This window comes from Colius striatus, chromosome 1 (assembly GCF_028858725.1).
Source record: "Colius striatus isolate bColStr4 chromosome 1, bColStr4.1.hap1, whole genome shotgun sequence".
NCBI lineage: Eukaryota > Metazoa > Chordata > Aves > Coliiformes > Coliidae > Colius > Colius striatus.
Window position 1 is genome coordinate 52,253,158 of NC_084759.1, and position 25,649 is coordinate 52,278,806.

Genomic DNA, 25,649 nt, shown 5'->3' on the forward strand with positions numbered 1-25,649 from the left:
CCAGTGGAGAGGGGAGCGGATCCGGCGGAGCCGCGGCCTGCCCACAGGGATCCGGCGGGTCTGAGCCAGGCGGGACACGGGGAGGCCCGGGGGCCCCTGCGGGACGTCCTGAGGGGGGAGTGTTTCTGGAAAGGGTGTGGGGAAGAAGGAGGCACAGCACTGCCAGCTCATCAAGGCTGTCGCGAAGGGCGTGTAATGAGGGCACGGCCGCTGCTCGTAGCCTCTGTGGTTTCGTTTGGATTCCTGGCGGTGCGATTTCAGGTGGCTTGAAGTGTCCATCGTTTTCCTTGGCCTTCTTAGAGGGTGCCGGATACTGTGAGATCTTGAAAATGTCGTGGTATCCTCGAGTGCAGCCACGTGACAGCATTGTCCAGTTCCGTATTGGCCTTGAATTTCTCACTTCTTTATGAATTTTGTGCAGTTCCCAAGTTCAAAGAGTTTTTCAGTGGGCTTCCTTAATCACCGCCATTGTTAGTGCTGGATCCAAAAATTTGCCCGAGGCATTTGGCAGTTGTGATGCACTTATTTGTATTTTTGTTGTGTGTTTTCTTTTTTTTCCCCCTTTCACCTTTAGTATTTCAAGTTCAGCAGAGATTGTCAGCGCTTTGTGTGGCCTATTTACTTTCAGAGTACACTGTCAGCAACACCTGTACGCTCAAACTTTTGTTCACAGGCTCCTGTTAAATTTGTAACTTGGTTATACAATTGCTCACATAGTCGGGGTTTTGCCCTGAGGAGCATTCTTTAACTGGCAGTGGCAGATTGAAGTGGAACTGGAGCTGTCAATAGTCAGAATAAGTCCATAGACTTAAGACCGACCTGGGCTTGACATTAGAAATGTACTGCTTCGCTAAACTTGATTTACTGAACTAATGACTACTTTAACTGGCCAAGTGGCAGCAGGAGCATACTCTGGCAAAGATGCTCTGTAGTTTGAGTACATACTGTGGTGTTGAATTGCTTTGTTGAATTTCTGGATGTGTGTTCTGGTGGTGTAAGAGGAAAAATAGCAATTATGGTTAAAGTATACTTTCCCCCCCCCTAAAGTTTGTGGCAGTCCTGCTGGAGAGTACTTATTTGGAGTTGTCACTCTGTTTCAGGGATGTGGTTTAATGGCTCAGTGAACGTAACAAAGCCACACTGACTAATTTGCGGTATAGTTTCTTCACTTCGGTTAACAAAAATGTACAGTATTAGGATGTGCTCCAGATCTTATTTGTTGAACTTACTATCTTCTTAGTTCATAAGTTCATTTTCCAGCGTATGTAGTTAGGGAATGTAAGGGAGGAGGGAGGTGTGCATTATTTCAGTATCTGTATTTCCTTCTCCAATTACCGGCTTTTAAACGTGAAAGTGTTCATATTCCCATTACATCTTGTGGTCTTGGTAACAGAAGTTCTGCCTTGTGCCATCTAATTCATGGATCAATGGAGCAGTTGGTAAATGAGTTCAGTAAAATAGTTTTTGAGTACTTGGTGATCTGGCAGGTTGCAGTTCAGTTCTTACCATTGTATTTTCTGAATTCCTCCTCCACAAGTACCCCCGGCTTGTGCTGAATAAGCTCCTGCTTTGACACAAGTCGCCTCTGACATGGAGTCATCCTTTGTGGCAATTTGTCCACACCAATCACAACAGAAGAGGTGACTGAGGAGGGTAGAGTAGTATTGTTCCTTTTCCCTCTCTCCTTCCTAATAGTAAAATAAAGGAAATATAATAAGGACAAGAAGAAGTAAGCTTTGAGTATGCAGAGCTCGGTTTGTTACTGTCAGACTACTAGCCTTAAGTGTTGCTCTCAGCCCCCCACTGTATTTTTCTGACCTGAATTTGGAAGATTTTTTTTCTTGCCTCAAATAGTAAAGGTGTTTTGCAGGGGGCAGCTTTATGATATGCCAGTCTTAGCTGTATTTACCAACTTTCTTCACCAAGTTAAAACTTGGTGAGTGGAAGTTACACATGGCTCAACTGGATGCTCTGAGGCTGCTCCTGAGCCTTTTTGTATTGCTTTTGAAACTGTAGCACAGTTGCAGACACATGTAAAAAGCAAAGGTGAAACCTGTTTAAAAATAGCAGCAAACTTAAGATGTATTGCACTGAACACAGTCATTCTAATCCCAAAAGCAGGATCTCCCACTCATATGACAAGACAGTCATCAAGCTCTTTTGTGTTAAAAAAAATAAACTGAGAGCATTGTAATTAAGATTAGTGACATACCTGTTTCTATCTTTGACACAACTCTGTTTCTGGTACATAGTCAGAACTAATTGTATTTCTTTTCATGGTCCTGTTATCCATCTCAGGGACAAGATTCAAACCAAAGACAATTAGATGGAAATTCTACAGGGGAAAAAGAGGAGTGTGTAGACAAATGTAAAATGTATTTTCAAGTTTGAGGACATTCTTAAGCTTTTTACACTGTGGATGCGACTGATTATATGAGGATATAGTTGAAATTTGTATTCTTAGGTACTCACATATTAACACCAGTTATTCCAATAAAAGAAAAATCCTAACAGGAAATTATAATGTATTTCAAGGGAATATATTTAACTGGAAAAACAGGTTAGCTGCACCTGCTTGCCTTTTCTGTGCCTTATGAATTACTTCCTTTGAGTTGTCAGAGCTGATACCAGTTCTTATCTGGGAGCAGTTTGAATATTTTGGTTGGTTGGGGTTTTGTTTTTTGATGGGGTTTTTTTTTTTTTGACTCTCTCACTCTTGCATCAGTGCCAGGACTACAGACTCCGAATTTATCTGGAATATCTAACTTGATTTGACAATTGGAGTGCTTGTGTGCCGTCATCTGAGATCCTTGGTGAATAGATAACAATTAGGTAGGCTTTAGAAACAATATTAAAACAAAAATACTTGGAAGCTTTGAAAATAAATAATATGCTTTGCATCTCTTGCATGAATTTAGTTTCTTGTTGGAGCATCCCAAGATTCATCCCTTGTAGTGCTGGGCATTTAGTATCCAGCTCACTAATGTCTGTCTGTAGGAAAGAGCTCTGTGGTGTTGGTTTAGTTTTTCTTGTCGTTGAGCTTTAGTCCTTATGGTCATTCTCAGACCAAAGAGTCGAGTTTTGATCTCCCCGGCTCAAGGGGTACAGGGAACTTCTAGTGAGAGTCCAGTTCAGGGCCACCAAGATGATCAGGGAACTGGAGCATCGATCTTATGAGGAAAGGCTGCGGGACCTGGTGCTGTTCAGCCTGGAGGAGACTGAGAGGGGATTAATACAAGTATTTGAAAGGTGAATGTCAAGAGGATGGGATGGCACTTTTTCCTATAATGTCCAGTGATAGGACTCAGGGTAATGGACATAAGTAGAACTTTCTGTGTTCCATCTTTAAACTTAAGGAAAAACTTCTTTCCTGTGAGGGTGAGAGAGCACTGACACAGGCTGCCCAGATGATTTGTGGAGTCTCCTTCTCTGGAGGTTTTCAAAACCTGCCTGGATGTGTTCCTGAGTGACCTGGTCAAGGTGAACCTGCTTGAGCAGAGGGGTTGGACTAGATGATCTTTAGAGGTCCCTTCCAACCCCTACCGTTGTGTGATTCTGTGAAGACTAAATAGGTACCCAAATAAGTTATACAGAATTTGAGCACTTTACACTCCTGTGCCTATGTTACAAATGTTCACATATCTACTGTGGGATGGTTTACTTAAGGCAGTTGTTTGCCTATGAACAGAAAATGAATAAGCGATATACTTACATGAATAAACAGTCCAACCATCAGGCCAGTGTACCATGTTCTTGAGTAGTTATTGGTAAATATCGCTTTGTCATGGTTACACTGACTATATAGGCCTCCTGCTGGAGATTGCTACATTGATTTATGATGTTCAGCAACTTGCAGAGCCAAGTTTTAATGGATGTATAGTACAAGTAGTCTTGTTCTGCAGGGATCCTACAGTCTTTGACATTTGTCCCTATTTCTCTATCAGTGTTGCTCCCGTTTCTCTTTCTTACATGTTTACTATTTATCGTTACTCTTCTCCTTTACTTTCTTCAATATTTTCAAAGATGGAAAAGATGTTTTTCCTGCCTAAAGTATTACATAAATGTGTAAAACTGTACTGAACAGAACATTTATGAAAGGCACTGACTAGTCTAGTGTAGGTACATCTGTATTGTGGAAAAATCTATTCTTGGAGCTATCCCCATGTGACTAAATGTGAAACAAGGACGTTCCTTCAGATGCTTGAGACTTCATAGAAATTGAATGACATGGTGGATGGAAGGTTCATCAAAGAGTCATTTACAGCCCACTTCTAGGATACTACTCCAAACTGGCAAGTTTTGAAAGATTTCAGATATTCCTGTATAGGGAGAGATAGGAGGGATGAAACGTAAGGATTTTTGCTGCTTTGTTTAGCTCATGTTAAATACTTTAGTCAGTGTGATTTGATATTTGGCTTGTTGCCAGTATACTTCCAAAGTCAGGGAAATCTGTGAATGTGTTGGTTTTTGTGGGGATTTTTTTGGTTGGTTTTTTTTTTTTTTTTTTTGGTTGTTGTTTGTTTGTTTGTTTTTTGTTGTGGTTTCTTTTTTCCAGTTCTGGATTTTTATTTGTTTAGTTTGAGGTGGCGGGTTTTATCCTCTCCAGTGCTTACTTTATCACTTTAGAGGACGTTGACCTTCACACTACTTTAAGCTAGAGAAGTAGAACAGCAAAGAAGAATGTCTGTTTTTTTCTGAAAATTGGCCATTTATATAAAAGCTATCAAAATAGAATACCATGTACGAAACAACTACTGTCAGAAAAATACTTCTTCACCATCAGTGGACAAATAATATTTTATTCAGAGCTATACATGCTTAGAATGATTTGAAAATGTATTATTTAATAAGATCCCCAACTTGGTTATGTGATACGTAATTATTATTTAAACTTGATCTGCTTAAACAAAAGAAATTACTGACTGGTAATTTGGGCCTTATTTTATAAAGTAGTTTCTGCTAATTTAAAAGGATTTTGCTTGCTGTCATTGTTCTAAAGCAAATGATTGAAGTGCTTCAATTTGGTTTGCTGAATTGTGATCAGTCTTTTAGCAGAGCTTTTTCCAGTGGGTGTAGAAGGCAATTTGTTCATTTTAGTATAGATATCTCAATGATTTTCTTATAATGTGTAGTTAAAAGAATTATGAACTATATTAAGGGGTGGGAAAGGAAAATTAAAGATCCCAGGTGCTGAGAGCTCCTAGTTCTAAAAAATCACACTGATTTGGTGATCAGAAATTACCGTTCTTTCATTATAAATACTTCTTTAATCACGTTTAATTGTGAAAACTTTTGATATACTTTCCTTCAATCTGTGTAGTGTAACATTTTTACTAAGACTCAAATAAATGACTTCAAAATGCTGCTCTATTTTTGTATTTAAGATTAATTCAAGTGCCTATTTGAAGTTGCTTGATAGGAAACCTGAGTGAAAGAAGTGGTTTCCTAGTAACTATAGTTCAGTGTTTTCTAATTCAGGATTACCTTGCTTAAATTTATCCTTAGGTTATGCTCTTAGTAAAGGAAAACTGTTTACAGTGTGAAAGTTTTAATAGTCATAAACTGGTGAGCTGTAGTGAAATTCTGTAATAAAGAATGCTGGATCAAGTACAAATGGAAAACCACTGTGTTTGAATTGCTGTATGTACAGCATGTGCTAGCACTCAGATGCTCATTTCTTCTCAACAATAGTCTTTCTCTGTTGGTTGAGCAGGAGCAATTTATTATCTTTACACTAAAACTGGCACTTGGAAAGCATACCACTCATGATTTTTTCATACTACTGGCTGAATGAAAGGGAATGGGAATTTTGATTGTATCAAAACTTGCACTCTAGAGTTTGTTTTGGAAATTATAAAGATGAGATAGAAGTGCAGTAGATGAGAAGCCCATCTCTGAAGTAGCTAACAGTTCTCAGTTGAGTCTTAAGTAATTAGTAGTGTCATGAAATTTAACTTAAAGGCTTTTTATATTTGTTATGTGTGCATTATGAGTATTTTTCCAGATTCTGTTGGACTTGAAATCGCACATTGAAATGTATTTTGTCAAACTGTTTTTATAGTTGCTACATAAAGCTTGATATGCAAAAGTATGTTACTGAACATATAGACAAGAACAGAAATGCTTATTTGATGCCTTCTCATAATGTTGTGCTTTACAGTGTTTATTTACTTAAGACATCCTTTTTTGGACAGGGAAGATGTGATGTGAATGGGCTGCTCAGATGGGTTGTGGAGTCTCCTTCTCTGGAGACATTCAAAACCCACCTGGATGAGTTCCTGTGTGACCTACTCTAGGTGGTCCTGCTCTGGCAGGGGGGTTGGACTAGATGATCTTTCAAGGTCAGTTTCAGCCCTTAAGATTCTGTGATTAGAGTGCAAATTTTTTTAGTACAGGAAGACAGGATTTCTGCCTCTATCTCATTAATTGTTAGATATGCAGTATTTTCACTGCCTGCATTTGATATAGTCAAACTGGTTATTCAAAACCTTGATCTTTTTGTTTCTTTTTAAGGCGCTGAATGTGGAATAAATGCAGAAGTAGAAAAACAACTTGAAATGGGAAAGAAGTTATTGGCTGCTGGACAGCTAGCAGATGCTTTGTCTCACTTTCATGCAGCTATAGGTATGTATCTCAGGAAGGTGACTCTTGCACTGTTGTTTTGGGGTTTTTTTCCTACTGTTTTTTCATTAAGTATCCTGCTTTCCTTCAAATTGCATTCCATGAATCAGAGATGTTGAGGCACTTCTATGCATGTCTGTTGGCTCCTGTACAAACTACTGCAAACAGACATGTGTTTGATAAAAGAAACTGAAGTTAACTGCATTACACGTGAACACTAGGTGACTGCTATTCTGCAAGCTAGCTGTATGAAAGCAATTAAAAGTGCCTGTTTTATCATTTGATGAATCCCATCAAGATTAGGTTTCATATAGATGAAGTTTTTCAAAGCGTGTGTTTGAAAGGTTGAATTTATCCATACTTTCTTCTCTCCAGCACTTTAAAAAATGTTCAAAATAGTATCTTTTCAATTTATATATTTTTTTTTTTTTAAGTGGGTGATACCTCAGTGAAATGGATGTTACAAGTTTGAGATACTGAACTGGTAACTGTTCCTCTCTTGTACTCAAATAGTGAGCGAGTTCCTGTTTTGGTGTTTTGCCTTATCAACAAACTGAGGTGCTAAATGTTTGCTTCTATACATTTTAAAGCAACTTTGCTGGTTAAAATCCTTTAATTAAGTGTAGAGACAGACGGCACCAGTGAAGAGCAGTGTCCATTAATGCTACAGTTTCTTAACTGCATGGGGCTTTTTTGGACTTTGGTATAATGTGAGAAGAATAATACTAAAGTGTTGCACATTTATGAGTCATACTGTTGTGACTGTTTATACTATGGTCTAATAGTGATACGTGAATGAAATATCCGTTGATTCTGAGTTATTAATCTGTGAGTTGCCTAAGATATAAACTTCCTTTATATAAAGGAAGTGGAAGAGGGAACTTCCTCTTTTTGTGAGGAAGCTCCTGAGGAATGAGGAAGCTCCTCTTTACACGAAGAGGTGGTCTGCTAATGCTTTTTTGCCTTGGGTGTTGGTGCCAAAGTATTCCTGTGGAATCTGAGCAGAGCCGGTGTTAAAGTGTGGTTTATTCCTTTACTATTGGTTGGCAAGCTGTAACTTGGATTGAGTGAAGAGTCTAGTTCAGTTTGTGACTGTACAGAGGTGGCAGTGGTGTGAAGCGGGATGAGCAATGAGGTGCTTGTGTGAGGTGAAACCCTCTGTTTTGCCAGTCATGCTCAAGCAGCTGGCAGAACTACAGTGCGGCCAACACCATTGTGGCCTTGATGGGATTCTTAGTTGGATGTTGATTTGAGCTGGACTGCCCTAAACTTTCCATCAGACTTATCTTCTTCTTTGCATTTTGCCTTTTTGAAAAGATTTTAAGCACCATTTGCCTACTGTATTTGTAGAGGAGAGAAGAAATTTCTCTAATCCTTTTTTGCTTGTACTGCATTATTGTAGGTAAATAGTTCTTTTTCTCTTGCCTCATCCAGCCTGATTTTGGTTTTTGCAAACATCTAAAATAGAAGAAAGCCACTGTCCATTTCCTTTTTCTTCAGTGAAATTCTCAAGTCTTTTTTCTATCCCATCAAGTAGACGAGTGTGGTGGTTTAGCCCTGGCTGGATGCCAGGTGCCCACTGTGTTGTAATATCACTCCCTCTCCTAAACTGGACAGGGGAGAGAGAAATACAACAAGAGGTTTGTGAGTCGAGATAAGGACAGGGAGATCACTCAGCAATTCGCATCACAGGCAAAACAGACTCAGGGAGAAAAAGGTTTGATTTATTCATAAACCATAAGAACAGGGAGATGAGAAATAAAGCCAAATCTTAAAACACCTGCTCTCACCCCTTCCTCTTCCCAGGACTCTCCTTCCTTCCCCCCAGCGGTGCAGGGGATGGGGGTTGCGATCAGTTGATTACAGATGGACTTTGCCACTGCTTCTTGTCAGGGAGAGGCCTCTTCACACTTCCCACTGCTACAGTGTGGGGTCCCTCTCACAGGAGATAGTCCCTCAGGAACTTCTCCAGTGTGGGTCCTTCCCATGGGCTGCAGTTCCTCACGAACTGCTCCAGCATGGGGCCTCCCACGGGGGCAGCTCCCCACACGCTGCCCCAACACAGGTCATCCACCAGGAGAACAGTCCTTCAGGTACTGACTGCTCCAGCCTGAGTCCCTCACAGGATCACAAGTCCTGACAGCAAACCTGCTCTGGTGTGGGATCCTCTCTCCCCACGAGCTCCCAGGTCCTGCCAGGAGCTTGCTCCAGGGTGGTTTTCCCAGAGTCACAGCCTCGTTCAGGCACCCACTCGCTCTGGCGTGGGGTCTTCCATGCGCTGTGAGTGAGTCTCTGCTCCCCAGTGATCCTCCATGGACTGCAGGGGAACAGCTGCCTCACCATGGGCTGCACCACAGGGTACAGGGGAATCTTTCTTCCAGGGCCTAAGTTCCCTCCTCCCCCTCCTTCTCCACTGACTTTGGTGTCTGCAGTGATGTTGTTCCCACATTGTCATTCCCTGTTGCTGCTGCTGTTTAGCGACTGTGCAGCAACTTTTTCCCATTCTAAAACACATTACTCACGGAGGCATTATCTCAGGTACTAATTGACCAGGCCTGGTCAGCTACAGGTTCCATCTTAGAATTGACTGGCATTAGTGCTATGAGCTACAGAGGAAGGTTCTGACAGATCTTTGTTTAAAGAAGCACCCACCCCCTCCCCCCCCAAAAAAAAATAAACTGGCCCAATCAAGAGCACTACAATGGGCTTTTGCCTTCCCTGTGGGCAACTGTCAGTCACTGTTCATTACCATGACTGAGGAACTGAGGCAAGATGATATTCTTACTAGGAGATCATTATCTGGTGCTGGAATGCATTTTCTGAGTTAGCTCTTTCCAATCTTACATCCTTTGTGTGTTAATAAAGTTCCTCAGTTTCAGCTAGTGATTTGTGCCTACTCTACATATTAGTTGTGTGCAGTAGGATTTAATGCTTTTTTTTAAAGTTAGTAACATTTCAACTTACTTGATGTCCACAATGCTGGCATACAGGGTAGAGTACAGCACAGGAATTACTACTAAATTTAAGTGCTGGATGTGAGCATTTCCATAGCCAAGACATTGTAGAGGAAGAATACAGCTATCTTTTCTGGTGAGAACTGAACTAGAATATTGGAGGTGTCCAGCTATGAAGCTCAGTTACTGACCATAAGATTTTTGGCAACACTATTTGTTCCACTTAAAGTTCAGCCGTAACCTCAGATGAGGTGAAGAAAGGAAATATCTGTTCCTCAGATACGGATGATTTTGTATACAATTACTGGACTGATGATTTCTTTTTTAATAGCACAGTAAAAAGTTTGTTGTCTTCTACTGCATATAGTTATTTGGGAGGTCTAAGTTACCTTTCCTTGAGAGCTCCCAGTAACTGTCACACATTTCTTTGAAATATTGCAGAGAGAAGAGTATAAAGAAAATTCTTCTTGGTTCCAGAGACTGATGTTTGCCTCTTGTATGGATATACATATATACACTAGCCTAGAGAGTGTTAAAATTGCTGGATCTTGGAAATTTGACCAGCAGACAACATGGAATGTGTGAGCCTTGAAGTTAGCCTTCAGGTTTTGATCGTGTATGTGCATTTGTCTGCCATTAGGAGGCGATGTTGATGCCCACTTAATGCAAAAGAAAGGTGATCCTGCTATTTCAATAGATGATGTAATGGGTTTATGCATCTGTGATGACATTGGACTAACATACTGATCTTTTGAGGATTATTTACTTTCATCCTATATGATGGACAGGGACTAGGGTAGAGAAGGATGAATTAACATGCTTTCAAATGTAGGCCTGCGGTTGGAGATAAAAGGTAAGTATGTAGTGGCTGCTTTCCCGTACAAAGCTGAAAAACAAGTACATATATCACCTTTAGGACTCTCAATTTTATTTGACATTTACTATGTTTTACTAATCTTTATTGTTAAATAATGAAACTGCATAGAAAATATTGCTTGGATGATGTTGCAAATATTATGTTTTATTGATAAAGACCTTTATTTTTTCTAATGGTTTAAAAGTCAGATAATACATTTTTAATCATTACAGTTTCACAGTAGCCAAAGTTTCAGTTGTTTGAGATAGTATTCTGATTACTGTTTCTTCACTTGCAGAGGGAGACACTGATAACTACATTGCCTATTACAGAAGAGCCACAGTGTACTTAGCCATGGGCAAATCTAAAGCAGCAATTCGTGATTTAAGTAAAGTGGTTGAATTAAAGCAGGACTTCACATCAGTAAGTATTACTGGAATTGAAAATTGTTGAAGCATGAAAAAAACCTGCTTCGAGGAAGGCTGTTTTTTCAGATTTTGCTAAAGAGAAATAGAAAATACATTTTAGCTCAGGAGGCTTTAAATACAATACAATAATAGCAACGGTGTATAGGCTTGAATTTGCAGCTATGCTGAGTACAGTCTAGACAGTTATTTGAACAACTAATAGTAATTTTAATAAGTCCATGTTCCTCATGGATTTGTGCTGAACATTTTCTTTCTCTCGCTTGTGGTTATTCTCCACTCAGGCTATGCCCTCAGACAGAGGGAGGGGAGAGAGCACACAGATGCTTCTGTTTTTCTCTTCTCCGCAGGAACTGTCCTAATCTCACTGCTTCCCTATGGGTTTGTTGCAAGTTTGAATTTACTTACCCCTTTCTCACTTCTGTGTGCTGTATATGTAGACTGTCTTGCTAGTTGGAGACTGATGGTGGAATTCTCTTCATCTGAATCTCTCATCTCCCTTTTCCATTGTATAGCTTACAATGAAGGAGCAAATGTTAAATTTGTTGTATGAAATTAGTCTTATCATAAGTAAAAAATCTTCTAAATCATTAACTTGTCCGTTTGCATAGTTTCTCTTCTGAAAGTTTAGTGGAAGAATTAAATGTAGGAATTGTTTAATTTTTTAAATTTCTTCTAATATCTTAAAATCTATGAGCAGTTGTATTTGGGAATGTTCACTTTGTTTTGTGCAACACTTCCAATGAGTTCGTTCCCTGAATGGCAGCTGCTCATAAAAACTGTCTTGCTTTTTGTCCCTCATTTCTGGTACAGAGTGATCCTTAGCCATCAAAGAGTCCTCACAAGAACATTATCAAATGCAGAAGACAAAGAATGGGTGTTGTGATCTCTGTTTCATCTTGTTAGATGTAGTAAAAGGAAACTTCTTTTTTCCTGATAAAGGAAACTGAAGCTTATGTTCATACTTTGCTGAATTCCAACTTGTAAGTCAAAAGAAATTACCTTTTGTTTCATTTCAGGCAAGATTACAGAGAGGACACTTACTGCTCAAGCAAGGAAAATTTGATGAAGCAGAGGATGACTTTAAAAACGTGGTAAGTTGGAGGCCTAAGCTGAACTATGTCACTACTTTTAAGGTTGGATTCTGAGTGAAGGTCTCATCTCAACTCTGATGCCCTGGAGCATATGTTTATTTTTGCCTGAGTGTCCTTCCTGTCCTTTAAAGCTATTGCCCTTAACCTACCTTGTATGAAAGGGCTAAAGGAAATCTTCACCCTTTAATGGATAAAGGGGGAAACTTATTGAGCAAGGATGAGGAGAAGGCTGAGGTACTTAATGTCTTCTTTGCCTCAGTCTTCAATAGTGAAACCGGGTCTTCTCTGGGCACCTGTCCATCTGAGTCAGAAGACAGAGATGAGGGACAGAATGAGGCCCCCTAAGTCTAAATGGAAATAGTATGTGACCTGCTGCTCCATCTCGACACTCACAAGTCGATGGGGCTGGATGGAATCCACCTGAGGGTGCTGAGGGAGCTGTTGGCTGTGCCTGCTGAGCCACTCTCCATTATCTATCAACAGTCCTGGCTCACTGGGAAGGTCCCAGAGTACTGGAGGTTGGCAAGTGTGACCCCCATCTACAAGAAGGGCTGGAAGGAGGATCCTGGGAACTAGAGACCTGTCGGCCTGATCTCGGTTCTGGGAAAGGTTATGGAACAGATTATCCTGAGTGCCAGCCTGAGGCACATACAGGATAACCAAGGGTTCAGGCTCAGTCAACATGGCTTTATGACAGGCAGGTTCTGTTTGACCTATCTGATCCCCTTCTATGACAAGATGATCTGCTTAGTGGATGAGGGAAAGGCTGGTGATGTGTTCTTCCTGGACAGTCTCCCACAGAATCCTCTTGGAGAAACTGGCTGCCCCTGGCTTGGATGGACCTGCTCTGAGGTGGTTGGAAAACTGTCTGGATGGCTGGGCCCAGAGAGTTGTAAGCAAGGAATGAAATCCATTTGGCCGCCAGTCACCAGTGGTATTCCCTAGGGCCTATTTTATTTAACATCTTTATCAGTGATTTGGATGAGGGGATTGAGGGCACTCGCAGTAAATTTGCTGATGACACCAAGATGGATGGGAGTGTAGACCTGCTTGAGGAAGGCCCTTCAGAGGACACTCTGGACAGGCTCGAGCAATGGGCCAAGGCCAACTGTATGAGGTTCAACAAGCCCATGCAATGATACAGGCTTGGGACAGAGTGGCTGGAAAGCTACCTGGCAGAAAAAGACCTGAAGGTGTTAATCAACAGTTGGCTGGACATGAGCCAGCAGTGTGCCCAGGTGGCCAAGAAGGCTAATGGTATCCTGACTTGTATCAGAAATATTGTGGCCAGCAGGACCAAGGAGGTGATTGTTCTCTTGCACTTGGCATTGGCGAGGCTGCAATTTGAATACTGTGTTCAGTTCTAGGCCCCTCACTACAAGAAAGATATTGGGGTGCTGGAGCGTGTCCAGGGCAGGGCAACAAAGCTGGTGAAGGGTCTGGAGCAGAAGTCTGATGAGGAACAGCTGAGGGAGCTGGGGAAGTTTAGCCTAGAGAAGAGGAAGCTTAGAGGAGATACAATCACTCTCTACAACTGCTTGAAGGGGAGCTGTAGTGAGATGGGATTCAATCTCTTCTCTCCAGTAATGAATGATAGGATACAAGGAAATGGGCTCAAGTTGCACCAGGGGAGGTTTAGATTGGACATTAGGAAGAACTTTTCACTGAGAGGGTTATTAAGCTTTGGAACAGGCTGCCCAGGGAAGTAGTGGAGTCATCATCCCTGGAGATATTCAAAAGACACATAGATGAGGTGCTGAGGGATATGGTTTAGTTTGGTGATGGGCCTTGCCATGTGAGGTTAGTGATTTGACTCGATGATCTTAAAAGTCTTTTCCAACCATTATGATTCTGTGATTTTATGAATGACTGGTAAAGTTGCAGTGCAGTGATGAAGATGAAATCAGAAAGCGTTGCTTGAAGTAGCACAGTACTTTGAAAAATCTTTTTTTTCCGTGTGCCTGGCATTTTAATGATCTCTGCTTGATGATGCCTACAGGAGTGAGCAATCTTCATTTAGAAAAAAGGGATAAATGACTTGGGACTCTAAGTATGTATTTGAACTCTAGTTTACATTGCTATATTCAAGCCACCTTGGAAAATCACTAGAGGCCTCAAGGATCAGCCTTTAAGGGTTCCTGTCACCTTGTCACTGATTGCAAAAGGATTCTGGGCTCTTGATTTAGTCACTGGTCTGTTAAAGACAGCAAATTTCAGTGGCCTTCATCTGTGTGTCTTCTCATTTGCAGAGGAGTTCTCTGTTTTTCACGAATATGGTAACAATACTTGCTCTCCATAGTCAGGGGATGCCTAGAATTTCCACACAAACATAGCTACATATTACCTACCTAGGTAATAGCTATAGCTCTTCATTTGTTTTTTTTCTTTCAATGGATATTTTGTGCATTTTGTTCTTACTCTGCAAAAATAACCTGATCTAACTCCAGAACAAAATTACTTAGAGAATATGTGAAACACTCTTTTTTTCTTTGTTGCACAAAATTTCTGTAAGCATGAGAATAAGATTAATTCTTAACCTTGCTTAGTTTTCAGGTGGTGCAAGTTGGAATAGCTTGCATGTCACTTAGGCCAAAATGAATAGAATTTGCAAGCGTAACTGATACTTTCTTGTTGGCTTGCTTTCAAGTGTGTGATGGAGAAAGCAGCTCTGCCTTGCAGATTACAGGTGTTTAATGTCAATCTTACTAGTGAGTATGTGTGACAAAAACAGAGTTCTACTGTATAGTCTTCAGGAATGGCTCTTGCAGATATAAATGCACCAGGCAGTCTTTGTGTTTGTAGCAAAGCTGCAGTAGCTTATTCTGAAAATCAAATAGTGATGCCTGCTCTGGGTGCTGCTGCTGCTTCCTCGGGAAGTTTTAGATGTGTGTAGTCTGTGGTTGCATGTCTGATTGCAGTGCAGCCCAGCTAGTTGCAGAAGAAGGGAGAATGTCATTCAGCTCTGATGAACTGAGGACATAGTTGCTGCAGTAGCAATTACGTGATGGCAGTGGTGACTCTGAGTTTGTGTATGCATTTCTTTCTTTGCAGTTAGTGTTGGAGTATTGCTTAATACTGCATATGCAGTGCTTCTCCAGTCACGACTTTGCCTTTTTATTCCAAACCAGCTGCAAAAATTTAGATTGCTGCTTTTGGTCAGACAGATTCAGTCTTTGGTCAAGTTTTAAATCTGAAGTAGTACACAGTTTCTTCTCAGAAGCCAACTTATGAAGATACCATATTGATTCCTAAATCTTGCTTCTAGTTTCCTTGGTTCTGTGAACAATATTGCCTGGGTACTTAGAGGATATGGCAAGCAGTCTGTTCAGAATATATCAGCAACATAGGTCAATGTTAAACTAGTCCTTGCCATAGGTTAATTTATTCATGTGGGAGTGGGGATTAAGGTAGCCTGTCTACCTTGAGTCTTTTAAGTAGAATACTCATTTTTTTAAGGAGATTGCCCTTGTTTTCTTCTAAATCTTTCAGGTAGTAATTCTTACTATTCTAGTAGTTCCCTTTGTGCCTAAAATACTTGGTATACTCTGGCAGTATGTTTGCATTGAGATTAAATGCAATTTCATATTTAAGATGAGAAGTTGTCAGAGATGCTGTGAAATGTATTAACATTCTGTGTTTCTTTGGGGTTTTTTTTCTGTACAAGAGAGGAGAGGAGGAGGGAAGGCTGTTAGGGATTGAATAGCTTTCCAAATAATTTCAAGACTTTTATATCCAGACTCTATTTTTGCAACCAAAAGTGACAGGGGAAAGGTAAATACTTGCTTCAAAAGAAGCTTTGACTCATATTGTAAGACAATTGTCAAGAAACCAGAAGGAATATAAGTTGTACTTTGAAATGCATGTTCCTCCTACTTGGGCCATATCAGCTCTAGTGAGAAATGCCAGTGGGGTCTCAATAGCTTCCAGGCTAAAATTTAGTTGTGGACTTGGATACCTAAAGTCACATGTTTTACATGTGAAATAAGAATCTAATCCATGATTTTGCTCTTTAGCTGAGTAAATGTAGGTCAGGATATGAATGGCCCTCTAACTTCTCAGTTTGGCTTGATACCAGCTGACTATGCTCTCATTCTAGGTAAGCATATAGCACACCAGCAAACTTTGGTGTCCAGATCTGGGCCTAAATTGGAGAAAAACTTTGTCCATCCTGCATTGGTAGTGCATAGACTCTCAGTCTGCCAGCAGTCAGCAGGCAAACAGCAGCCTGGTTGTACATTTCAGTGCACAAGTTGGGTATCATGGCAAGATGAGGAGGAAATGCTGTATTTAAAAAACCAAACCAAAACAAGCTTCCACCCCATCCATCCCTCCTCAACTGAAAGGCAAGTCTTAACTTGAAAAGTAATCCACTTTGTTTACTGTGCAGGGTTTCAGGACATTGTCTGGCATAGGTGGTCCTGAGGATGTCAGATGCATACAGACATGAATTGCAGGTGTCAAGTATGAGAGATTTTATCTTCAGTGTAAATTTTTTAACTGAAGAAATAGTCATGAAGATGAGATGGGCTTTCTCTGGTAAAGTCAGCCTCTGAAGCAGATTGTTTGCCCTTGAATATTAGCAATGTGATTTCACACGAGAGATTGTTTGGGTCAGATGTGGTCTTCAAGGGGGTAGATCCTACTTTTGAGATCGAGAAACCAGGTCAGGATGAGGAAACTAAGGAGAGTCATTTTACTTGGACTACTCAAGAGCAGATGTATAAGAATGAGATGGCTTAGAATTCCCTCCATGATGTTTGCGTTAAGAGTCAGTCACCAGAGTTGCTTTCTGTGCCAGTCGGAACTCCAGGGTGACTGAGGTAATGAGCTGCCTGTAAAGTGCTGTTTTCTCCTGGCATATTCTAGAAGTCTGTCAAATACCAGTGAAGACTCTGAAAAGCTCTTTTTTTCTCTTCTTCACATCCCTCCTCTTGGTGTCACCCTCCCTGAAAGGTATCTCAGCAGTGTAGGAGATGCAGTCATTTTTGAGGGAGAGAAAGAGTCAGAAAAATTCATTCCATCTAAATGGAGGGGAGGACGACAGGTAAACCTTCCCAGCTTGTAACTGCAGCACTGTTGTGTGAGGCTTAAAAGAATCATTTAAACTATTCTTTACATATAATAGTAAAAATATATTTCAGTGAATACTTATGAAAAGAAAAAATTGAAACCCTTAAATTCTTTCTACACAGTTTTATATATGTGGGGAAAGTTTTGTAAGCACTCTAAGCCTCTTTATAAAGTTCTGTTATTGCCAAGCAGAGCAGTGTGTCTCTGTTTCTGCACACTGCATGGTGTCAGTACTAGTGTCTTGTGAAGCAGTGCCAGTTTGAGAGCAGGCAGTGGCAATGCCTGACTGGAAAGGATGGAGCTCCTGCTGTCAGGAGCAGAGTGTCTTGAGGCCACAGCCTTCAGGTGTTATTTTTAGGTTGCTTTTTTTCCGCTCTGTACTCCCCTGTTGGCTGAAAGTAATCAGGTTTTGATTTAGACTTATTCCTTGACATATTAAGCAATATGATATTTCTATGTCAGCTCAGCTACTTTGGAAATCTAGGACTTAGAGGGTAATAAAACTTTGAACAGGTGTCTGTAGAGGGATCTAATTCTCATATTTGTGGTGCCCAGGGTAGAATGGGGATTAAACAGAAGTCCTTAGGTGACTTCAGAAAGTCATAGCTTACAGTATATGACTATTATTTGTTTCTCCACTCCCAACTTTGATTGAGTGCTTCTGTGCTTTAAATTCTTTCTGGTTTGGTCCGTGGACATATCAACACGCGTTTTTAAGGCCTCAATCCATGAAAGCCTCAGAATGTTTATTTTATCTTTAAACATGTGATTTTTTTTAGTGAAAAAAAAAAGGAATATTGGCATCCTTTGGTTAATAGAAGACTTTCTGAAAAGGTGACAAAAGTGATGCATGTCCTTGCAGACCCATATGCCTTGTAATATTATCTGTGACCCTGCTTGTGTCCTAGAGAAAGTGGCAAGTGTTTCAGTTACTGAACTCTGCAGAATACAAAAATAGAACAGAACTGCTGCCTGGTGTATTGTAAAGTGTGGAGAGGATCAAGTTGTCATATTTCTTTTAAAATATCTTATTTTTTTTTAGACTGACTGTAATGTTTACATTTGCATTTTATTTTACTCTAAATACTGTAAATTGAGGTGTCCTAAATAGACAATTCTGTCTCCCCTCGAAGCATAAACACTTAAAAGCTGGAAACAGAATGTGCTGCTTGCAGCTCCACTAGATGTCAGCCAAAGCCAAGTCACTGAGCACGCTGCCTCTGCAAGCTGCGTTCTGAGCTGGAGAAGCCCTCGGCTGTTGCCAAATATACTGGGCAACGGTTTTCCATGGTTGATTGATTTGTGTAATGATACTAGTTGGGATGTAGGTAGAGGAGACCACCTCACAGACACTGTAAGTTAACCTGATTGGAATAAGCTACTCGGCAGTCATAGAATCATAGAATGGTAGGAGTTGGAAGGGACCTTTAGAGGTCATCTAGTCCAATGCCCTGCTAAAGCAGGTTCACCTAAGTCAAGTCACACAAGAATGTGTGGGTTTTGAAAGCCCCCCAAGGAGACTCCACAACCTCCCTGGGCAATCTGTGCCAGGGCTCCCTCACCCTCACAGGAAAGAAGTTTCTCCTTATGTTTAGGTGGAACTTTTTGTGTTCCAGCTTCTTTCCATTACCCCTATCCTATCACTGGACATCACAGAAAAAAGTGCCACCCCATCCTCTTGACATACACCTTTCAAATACATGTAACTGTTAATAAGATTCCACCTCAGTTTCCTCCAGGCTGAACAGCCCCAGATCCCACAGCCTTTCCTCATAAAGAAGTCCCATGATCATCTTGGTGGCCCTGCGCTGGACTCTCTCCAGTGGTTCCCTGTCCCTCTTGAGCTGGGGAGCCCAGAACTGGACACAGTACTCCAGATGAGGCCTCATCAGGACAGAGTAGAGGGGAAGCAGAACCTCCCTTGACCTGCTGGCCACACTCTTCTTGATGCACCCCAGGATGCTGTTGATCTTGGCCATGAGGATACATTGCTGTTTCATATTTAGTTTTCTGTCCACCAAAACTCCCAGGGAATCCTGAGTTGTGTATTTGAAACTCCCTTAACCAGATCAAAATAACGTTAGAGTCTTTCCAAATACATTCAGCTGTGGTACTGTGGTCATGTGTAGCTTCCTGAGTAAAGAATGAAAGATATTAAAGTATTTCCTTGCTTTTTTTAATCTATCTTACCATCATAGCTGTTACCTAGTGTATTGTTCCACCAAGGCCAAGGTTTCCTTTTCATGCTCTTCTCTGATGTATATCTTGATCTTAGATAACCCAAACCACGGACATTCCTTGAGTTCCCTTCAGAGTGTCTTTCACAAGCCTAATAAATTTATTTTCATTGCTTTTGTATTTACCAATTTGAAAAGGCAGAACATAACAGCTTTAATGGCACTGAACTACTGTAAGCAAGGTATAGAAACACTGTTTCTATACATTTTAGATTTTTAACTGTTTTGCTTTATAAACAACAGTATTAAACAGTTTTTCAAGTTGATAATGTCTGTTTATAGTACGTGGTAAGATACTCAAGCACTACAGATGAACTGTGCCTGTATATCTTCATACTCATATGGAGTATAAGTTGATAGGCTTTGGGTGGGGTTTTTTTGTTTGTTTGTTTTCCTTCAAGGTGGTTGTAACTGTTCTTCCTTAGAATTCCTGTACTAAATGCCCAACTTTTTCCTGTATTGTTAATGGGCCATTGCAAAGGAAGATGTAGGATTCCATAGCTGGGAAAGGGGATAGGTTGTGGTAAGCCAATGAATTAGCTTAGCTATGTTTTTTGTAACTCTTCCCTATGCTTCTAAAACAATGATTCTGAGGCAGAGTTCTTATTAAAGAACAACATTAAAAGGCAAGAGAGACTTGCTCCATGTTCACAATTTATAGTTCTGTATCCTGTAACAGTGTTCAGTGTTAAGGGATCCTTTTTTTTTTTAGCATGGTAACAGTGTTGTAAAGCTTTGTTAAATAAAAACCCACATTACTACTCCAGAAAGCATGATTGTAAGATACATGTAGGTGCAACAGATTGGAAGAAATTAATTAATTCAGACTGGCACAGGGTATCTTCAGGATAGCTGCATCCAACACACAGAATTCAGACAGATCCTGTGTAGTTTAACACTGGTCGGTGTTTTGGCACTGCTGATATACCAGTTTGTATTTAAAATAGTCTTCTGAAGTAGTGCTGCATTGTATTTTTCATGTGGCCTTGTGTGTGGGTCGTGTCACTTCTGGGTACAGTTAAAAAGGTCACACTGATGGACTTGTGAAATACAACGAGGTATGGCAGGTTTGGCATGGGGGGAGTTACGTTGCTTGTTGTAAACCAGCATGGATTGTTTAGCTTGTTACAATGCTTCTCCCATCAGAAAACTGTTAAATACTTGATGTTTGACTGCAAATTCAAGGCAGCCATTCCAAGGCTGTCCACTTTGAATAGAAATTTTCTAGAAAATGCATAGATCATAGTGGGTTTCATGAAGAAAGCTGCTGCTGCTGCCTTTTCCCACTGCCCTGGGTGCACCAAGTTACCTGTTGCAAAGTATTGAATTGAGTCCTTGAGATAAAGTTCTGGAAATGGAATGGGGATGATGATTTTATTCCCTTTAATCTTGTTTACATGAGGAAGAAATGTAGGGTTTTGCTTACCCTTAGAGCTGTTTCCCCCCTGTACTGAGTCTAGGCTATATAAAAAAACTTACTGTGGAACGTATTAGTAACCAGTCTAAGAATAAGAAAGCTCTGTGATCACATTCCTCTCCTCTCACTGAAAGATAGTGTAGGGGTTTAAGGAGAATTTTCAGGTGTTAACTACAACTTGATTTTTGCCAAACAAGTGCATAAGCTTCAAACAGACTTAAAATGAAGATTTAGATTAAGACAGAGGTGAGACCTGTGCATGGGTTTGATGTTGCATTTGGGTTTTTTCCTTTCATGTGCTTAAGTGTTAGAACCAGAGGAGATTTTGTTAAAGAAGTTCTGAGGGCTGATGCTGAATTACATTAAAGACTTCTAGCAAGAAATACGAATGTTTGAAGAACTTGCTGGGAGGATACTTTGAGATAAGGGAGGAAAGAAAAAGTACTGGATGACTTTGAGGACTCAGTAATTTCAGTCAACATTCTGTGTGTAAAATGCAAGGTAGTGCAAGTTTTGATTTTTAAACCAAAGAAAAATAACTTAAAAATAACATTGAAATCCCACTGGTCTGTCTCTTCTAAAACTTCAGAAGTCATTCTGATCTACAGTGACTGTGAAGCCAATGCCTTGTTCAGACTACAGCGTCTCCTACAAATTACTTTCTGGCTTTGCAAGGAAATGGCTGAAGTTCTTTCTGGCCCAGTCTTTCTGGGTGGTTGCAGGAAAGGAGTTGCCTGTGAGTTTTTGGGGTTTTTTAACATTATCTTTGAAAATACCAAGCTGCCTAAACAAATTAAGGCAAGTACAGTGTAACCCCTCTGCTCGCTCTGAGGGAAGAGGGTTGAGAAATGAGAGTCTTTGTACACAAAACTTTAGACTTTAAAACTACTTTGTGAAGTGCATAAATTCCCAGCTGATCCCAGCTGAGCCTTTCCCTCATCTGAGCATCTTAACTTGCTGCTGTAGCCACTCTCCCTGGGAGACATGTAAGAAACACAGCTTCACAGTGATGCTACTTGTGACATGCTGCAGTTGTTTCTGTCGTGAGGTTATAACTACATATTGTGCCTAAAGTGAGATATGCCATTGTGCTGTGGGGTTATACTTTCTACTGGTGCTGAAGAATCCAGTGTTTAAAACCTGCAGAGAGATGAATTAACTAGGCTGTAACTGAGAGGTCCCTGACTTCCAGCTGGTGATGGGGGGACAACAGCCATTGTGTATCGTGTCCTGTGGCAAATAATCAAGCGTGCTGGGGGAGGAGAAGTTAGATTTCTCTAACTTATGACAATTTGTATTGAAGTTTGGAGTCAGAAACATTTCCAGTGGAACTTCAAAACTTAATTTTCCTTTATATCTTTAGTCATTTTTTTCATGATACAATTATTAATGGCACAAAAAGAAATCCTTGCACAAGTATTTCAGTCTTTTTCCTTGTTGATGTTTGCAGCTCAAGTCTAATCCTAGCAATAATGAGGAAAAAGAAGCCCAGACTCAGCTGACAAAATCTGATGAGCTACAGCGCCTGCATTCCCAAGCATTATCTGCCTACCAGCAAGAGGATTACGAAGCTGCTATTTCTCTTCTTAATGAAATCTTGGCAGTAAGTGTTAAGTAAAATGGTGCTGTGAAAGGGAAGTAAAAACTCCTGTCAGACACCTCTGTATTTCTATTTAATAAATTCTTCACTGATGTGAAAACACTTGATGTAATTGGCTCAGTTTTGCTGAGCACCTTAAGTCCGCAGTGAAGTTGCAGAGTGGAGAATGCTGAGCCCTAGCTGCAGAAAAGTTGAAATTAGTAGCTTGTAGTTCTGGTTAAAGATACAACTTTAGCCAAACACCTGTTATGGATAACTTTCTTGATCATAGTTTCCTATATTACAGTGAGGGTGACGGCGCAGTGGCACAGGCTGCCCAGAGGGGTTGTGGAGTCTCCTTCTTTGGAGGTCTTCAATACCCACCTGGACATGTTTCTATGTGACCTGATCTAGGTGAACCTCCTTCTGCAGGGAGGTTGGACTAGATAATCTCTAAAGGTCCCTTCCAACCCCTACCATTCTATGATTCCATGATTTTTCCTCAGTTCAGTGTTCCTGGCTAAGCTGGGAAAATATTCTCAGACCAATGAAGTTTTGCCAAGCAGAGGAGATGTAGGATTTTTCCAACTAGATTTTTCATTGCCTGTATGCAGAAATTGAAGTCACAGAAGATAAAACAAAATGAACAAAGTTAAAAATGTACATAGCTATCTGGATTTTCAACATGCTTCTTAGATAAGTGTTGAATCTTAATCGGGATAGGGAGGCTCATACTGCAAGTGTAACTGAGTCGTGGGCATTTTGTGTGTCATGTAGAAGTACAGATTTAAGGAGTTCACTGCTGTTTCTCTTCACATACAAATTAACATCGTTGGCTTGGAATTTACAACCCAATAGCTTTTGGTGAAGAAATTGCAAAATTGTGGAGTTTCACTTATGGGGAGAAGATGTGGAAAAGCAGAGACATCTTGTTCTCTAAAGTGATGACTTACAAACAAATGCTAAGACCCAGAATAAATTCCTCTTAAGTAATTGTTCTTGCCATACTGTGACATTGTTACTTCCTGTACATATCTTTAAAATCTGGATACTAAAGTCAGACCTTGATGTAGCTGAATCTTACCCACAGGCTTCTTCCTAGAGGACAACTTAACAGCTTAATCCTTGCTGTTCACTACCTCTGTTCTTTTGGGAAAAGATAATAACTTATGATTCTCATATCCTTCCCTGGAGGCTCAGCAGACTGTCCTGGTTTGAGCAGTGTCAGTAGATGTAATTTATCTCCCTGCATGAGCTCATGGAGTCATTTACAATTTTTTCAGGCCTTTATTTTCTATTTGGACAGGTGCATCACAGCATCCACCAAGAAGCAGAGATGCTAATTTCGTGTGTTCTGCATGCAGCTTGAACCTTATGCTGTTGCAGTTGGCAAAGTGAAATTTTAAGTGGGATTTTTTTGTTCGTTTGTTTTGGGGAGGAAAAACAGCGAAGTGTTATGGACCAAAAACAAGCTTTAATTTTGATTTCTCAAGGTTTGTGTTTGGGATGCAGAGCTACGGGAACTTCGAGCTGAGTGTTATATAAAGGAAGGGGAACCAAGCAAAGCCATTAGTGACTTGAAAGCTGCTGCTAAGTTAAAGAATGATAACACTGAAGCCTTCTATAAAATCAGCAGAATATATTATCAGCTGGGGGACCATGAATTATCACTCAGGTAATTTTACTGCTTGCTGTAATCATTGTAATTGATACAGAAAATGTGATGACTTAGGTCATGATAAATTGCAAAGTTTTATTTTGTCTGGTTTTTGGATGGAGTAACAACTGTGGTGTGGATCTGATAAAAGAAACTCCCACTGAGAGTGAAGACACCATGTTTATTCTTGGCAGACCAGCCATCAATGTTTCCTAACGTCTTGTTTCCTTAAGTGGATGCAGTAGTGCAGGTCCATCAGATTTGCTGGCATTTACTGTTATATCTCTCCATCGTAAGAAGAAAATGGTTCTCTAAACTGCTTTGGTGGAGCCTTTTTTTTTTAACCTTGAATCTCCATTCCACTCTACTTTACAAGGCAAACAAAATGCATACATTAAGTCTTAGGGCTAGATTTTTAAGTTCAAACTGAAAGGTTACAAGCTTAAGAAACAAGAGCAGTCAAGCATGAGGACCTGTGGATCCAGAGCTGTCGATCTTTCAGTATTGCAGATGGGGTCTAGTATTTTGGATGATTTTTTTGATAACTCCTTATCCCTTTATTCACATTTGGTTAAAGTTTATGGTGTTATTCCATCTGTCCCTTGGCAGTCCTGAAGATGACTGCCCTTGCCTGATCAGGACTATTAACTTCACCCTCTGCTCAGCTGGAGAGATGATATAAGCATTCTTTTTGCACACAGTGGTTTCTGTGCAGCTCATCATCTCACATGTACTACTTTCATCTCCACACTCCTTCCAATATGGCTTCTGCCACAGAATCTGTTCAGTAAGGGGTGAAAAATCTCGAGTTTCCTTTCTTGGCTGGTGTATTGGAAACTGCTGGTGAATATAATTGCAAAAATACATTCTATAGCTGGGCAAAAGTAAAAGCCAAATAACCAATTGGTTTACATTAGTGATTCCCCTTCCCAGAGTATGCTTGATCTCTGGAGCTCTCGGGTCACTTCTGTGGTAGCTGGACATCATTTCATCTCTTCTTGAAATTGTTAGGCTGGTTGCTTGGTGTATTTTTTTTTCTCACACATGTAGACTGTTTATAAGTACGCTTGAGAGAACTGTTGAAGAGCAGAATGATATCAGAATGAAGGGATAAGCCTCTCATTCCTCTCTGGTATTTGTTTTTCCATCGTAAGATATGATAAGAAAGAGTTTTATACCTCTTGGACTTGGCTGGGTGATTAATTTTGTCCATCCCTTAGTTTCTTCCACCTACCTTTACAGGTTTAGTGTTTTTCAAATAATAGGTATTTTTGTCTGTGCTTAAGAACAAAGTAAGATTTTGTGATCTCTCTGAAAATAAATAACACCTTGGTTGTGGTTTACTATTTTAAGAGGCATATGCCCTAATCAGAGTCTGACCAAACAACCTTCACAGTGAAAAGTCAGGCTCAGGCTTGACTGATAGTCCATCAACAGGAGGTTTGGGTCTTAGCTGAGCTTTGTCTGTTTCAGGCAGCATAAAACATACTTTTACTTAAATATTTTGTAATATAGTTGAGTTTAAATATGCAGGAAAATTACAATTAATTGTATCTGATAACTGCTGAATAGAATTTCTTTCCATGGGGTTATTTTTCCTTAGTTATTAATGTAACAATTCTCAGTCTTTCCATATTTGGCAACACAAGATAATTTAAAACAAAACCAGACAAATAGCCCTCTGTCCTGGAAAATATTTTTTTGGCTCGCTTTAAGTTCCTTTTTGGATGGAAGGGAAG

The 25,649-nt window shown here is 40.3% G+C and overlaps 1 protein-coding gene across 1 annotated transcript in view; it reads left to right on the plus strand.

Annotated features, from left to right (window-relative positions):
* Window positions 1-25,649, plus strand: part of DNAJC3 (DnaJ heat shock protein family (Hsp40) member C3) — a 42,817-nt gene that overhangs the window by 593 nt on the left and 16,575 nt on the right. The window contains exons 2-6 of the mRNA XM_061996070.1: window positions 6,514-6,624; window positions 10,730-10,854; window positions 11,876-11,950; window positions 22,125-22,277; window positions 23,747-23,928. Coding sequence (XP_061852054.1) covers window positions 6,514-6,624; window positions 10,730-10,854; window positions 11,876-11,950; window positions 22,125-22,277; window positions 23,747-23,928 — 646 coding nt within the window. The remainder of the gene's footprint in view (window positions 1-6,513; window positions 6,625-10,729; window positions 10,855-11,875; window positions 11,951-22,124; window positions 22,278-23,746; window positions 23,929-25,649) is intronic.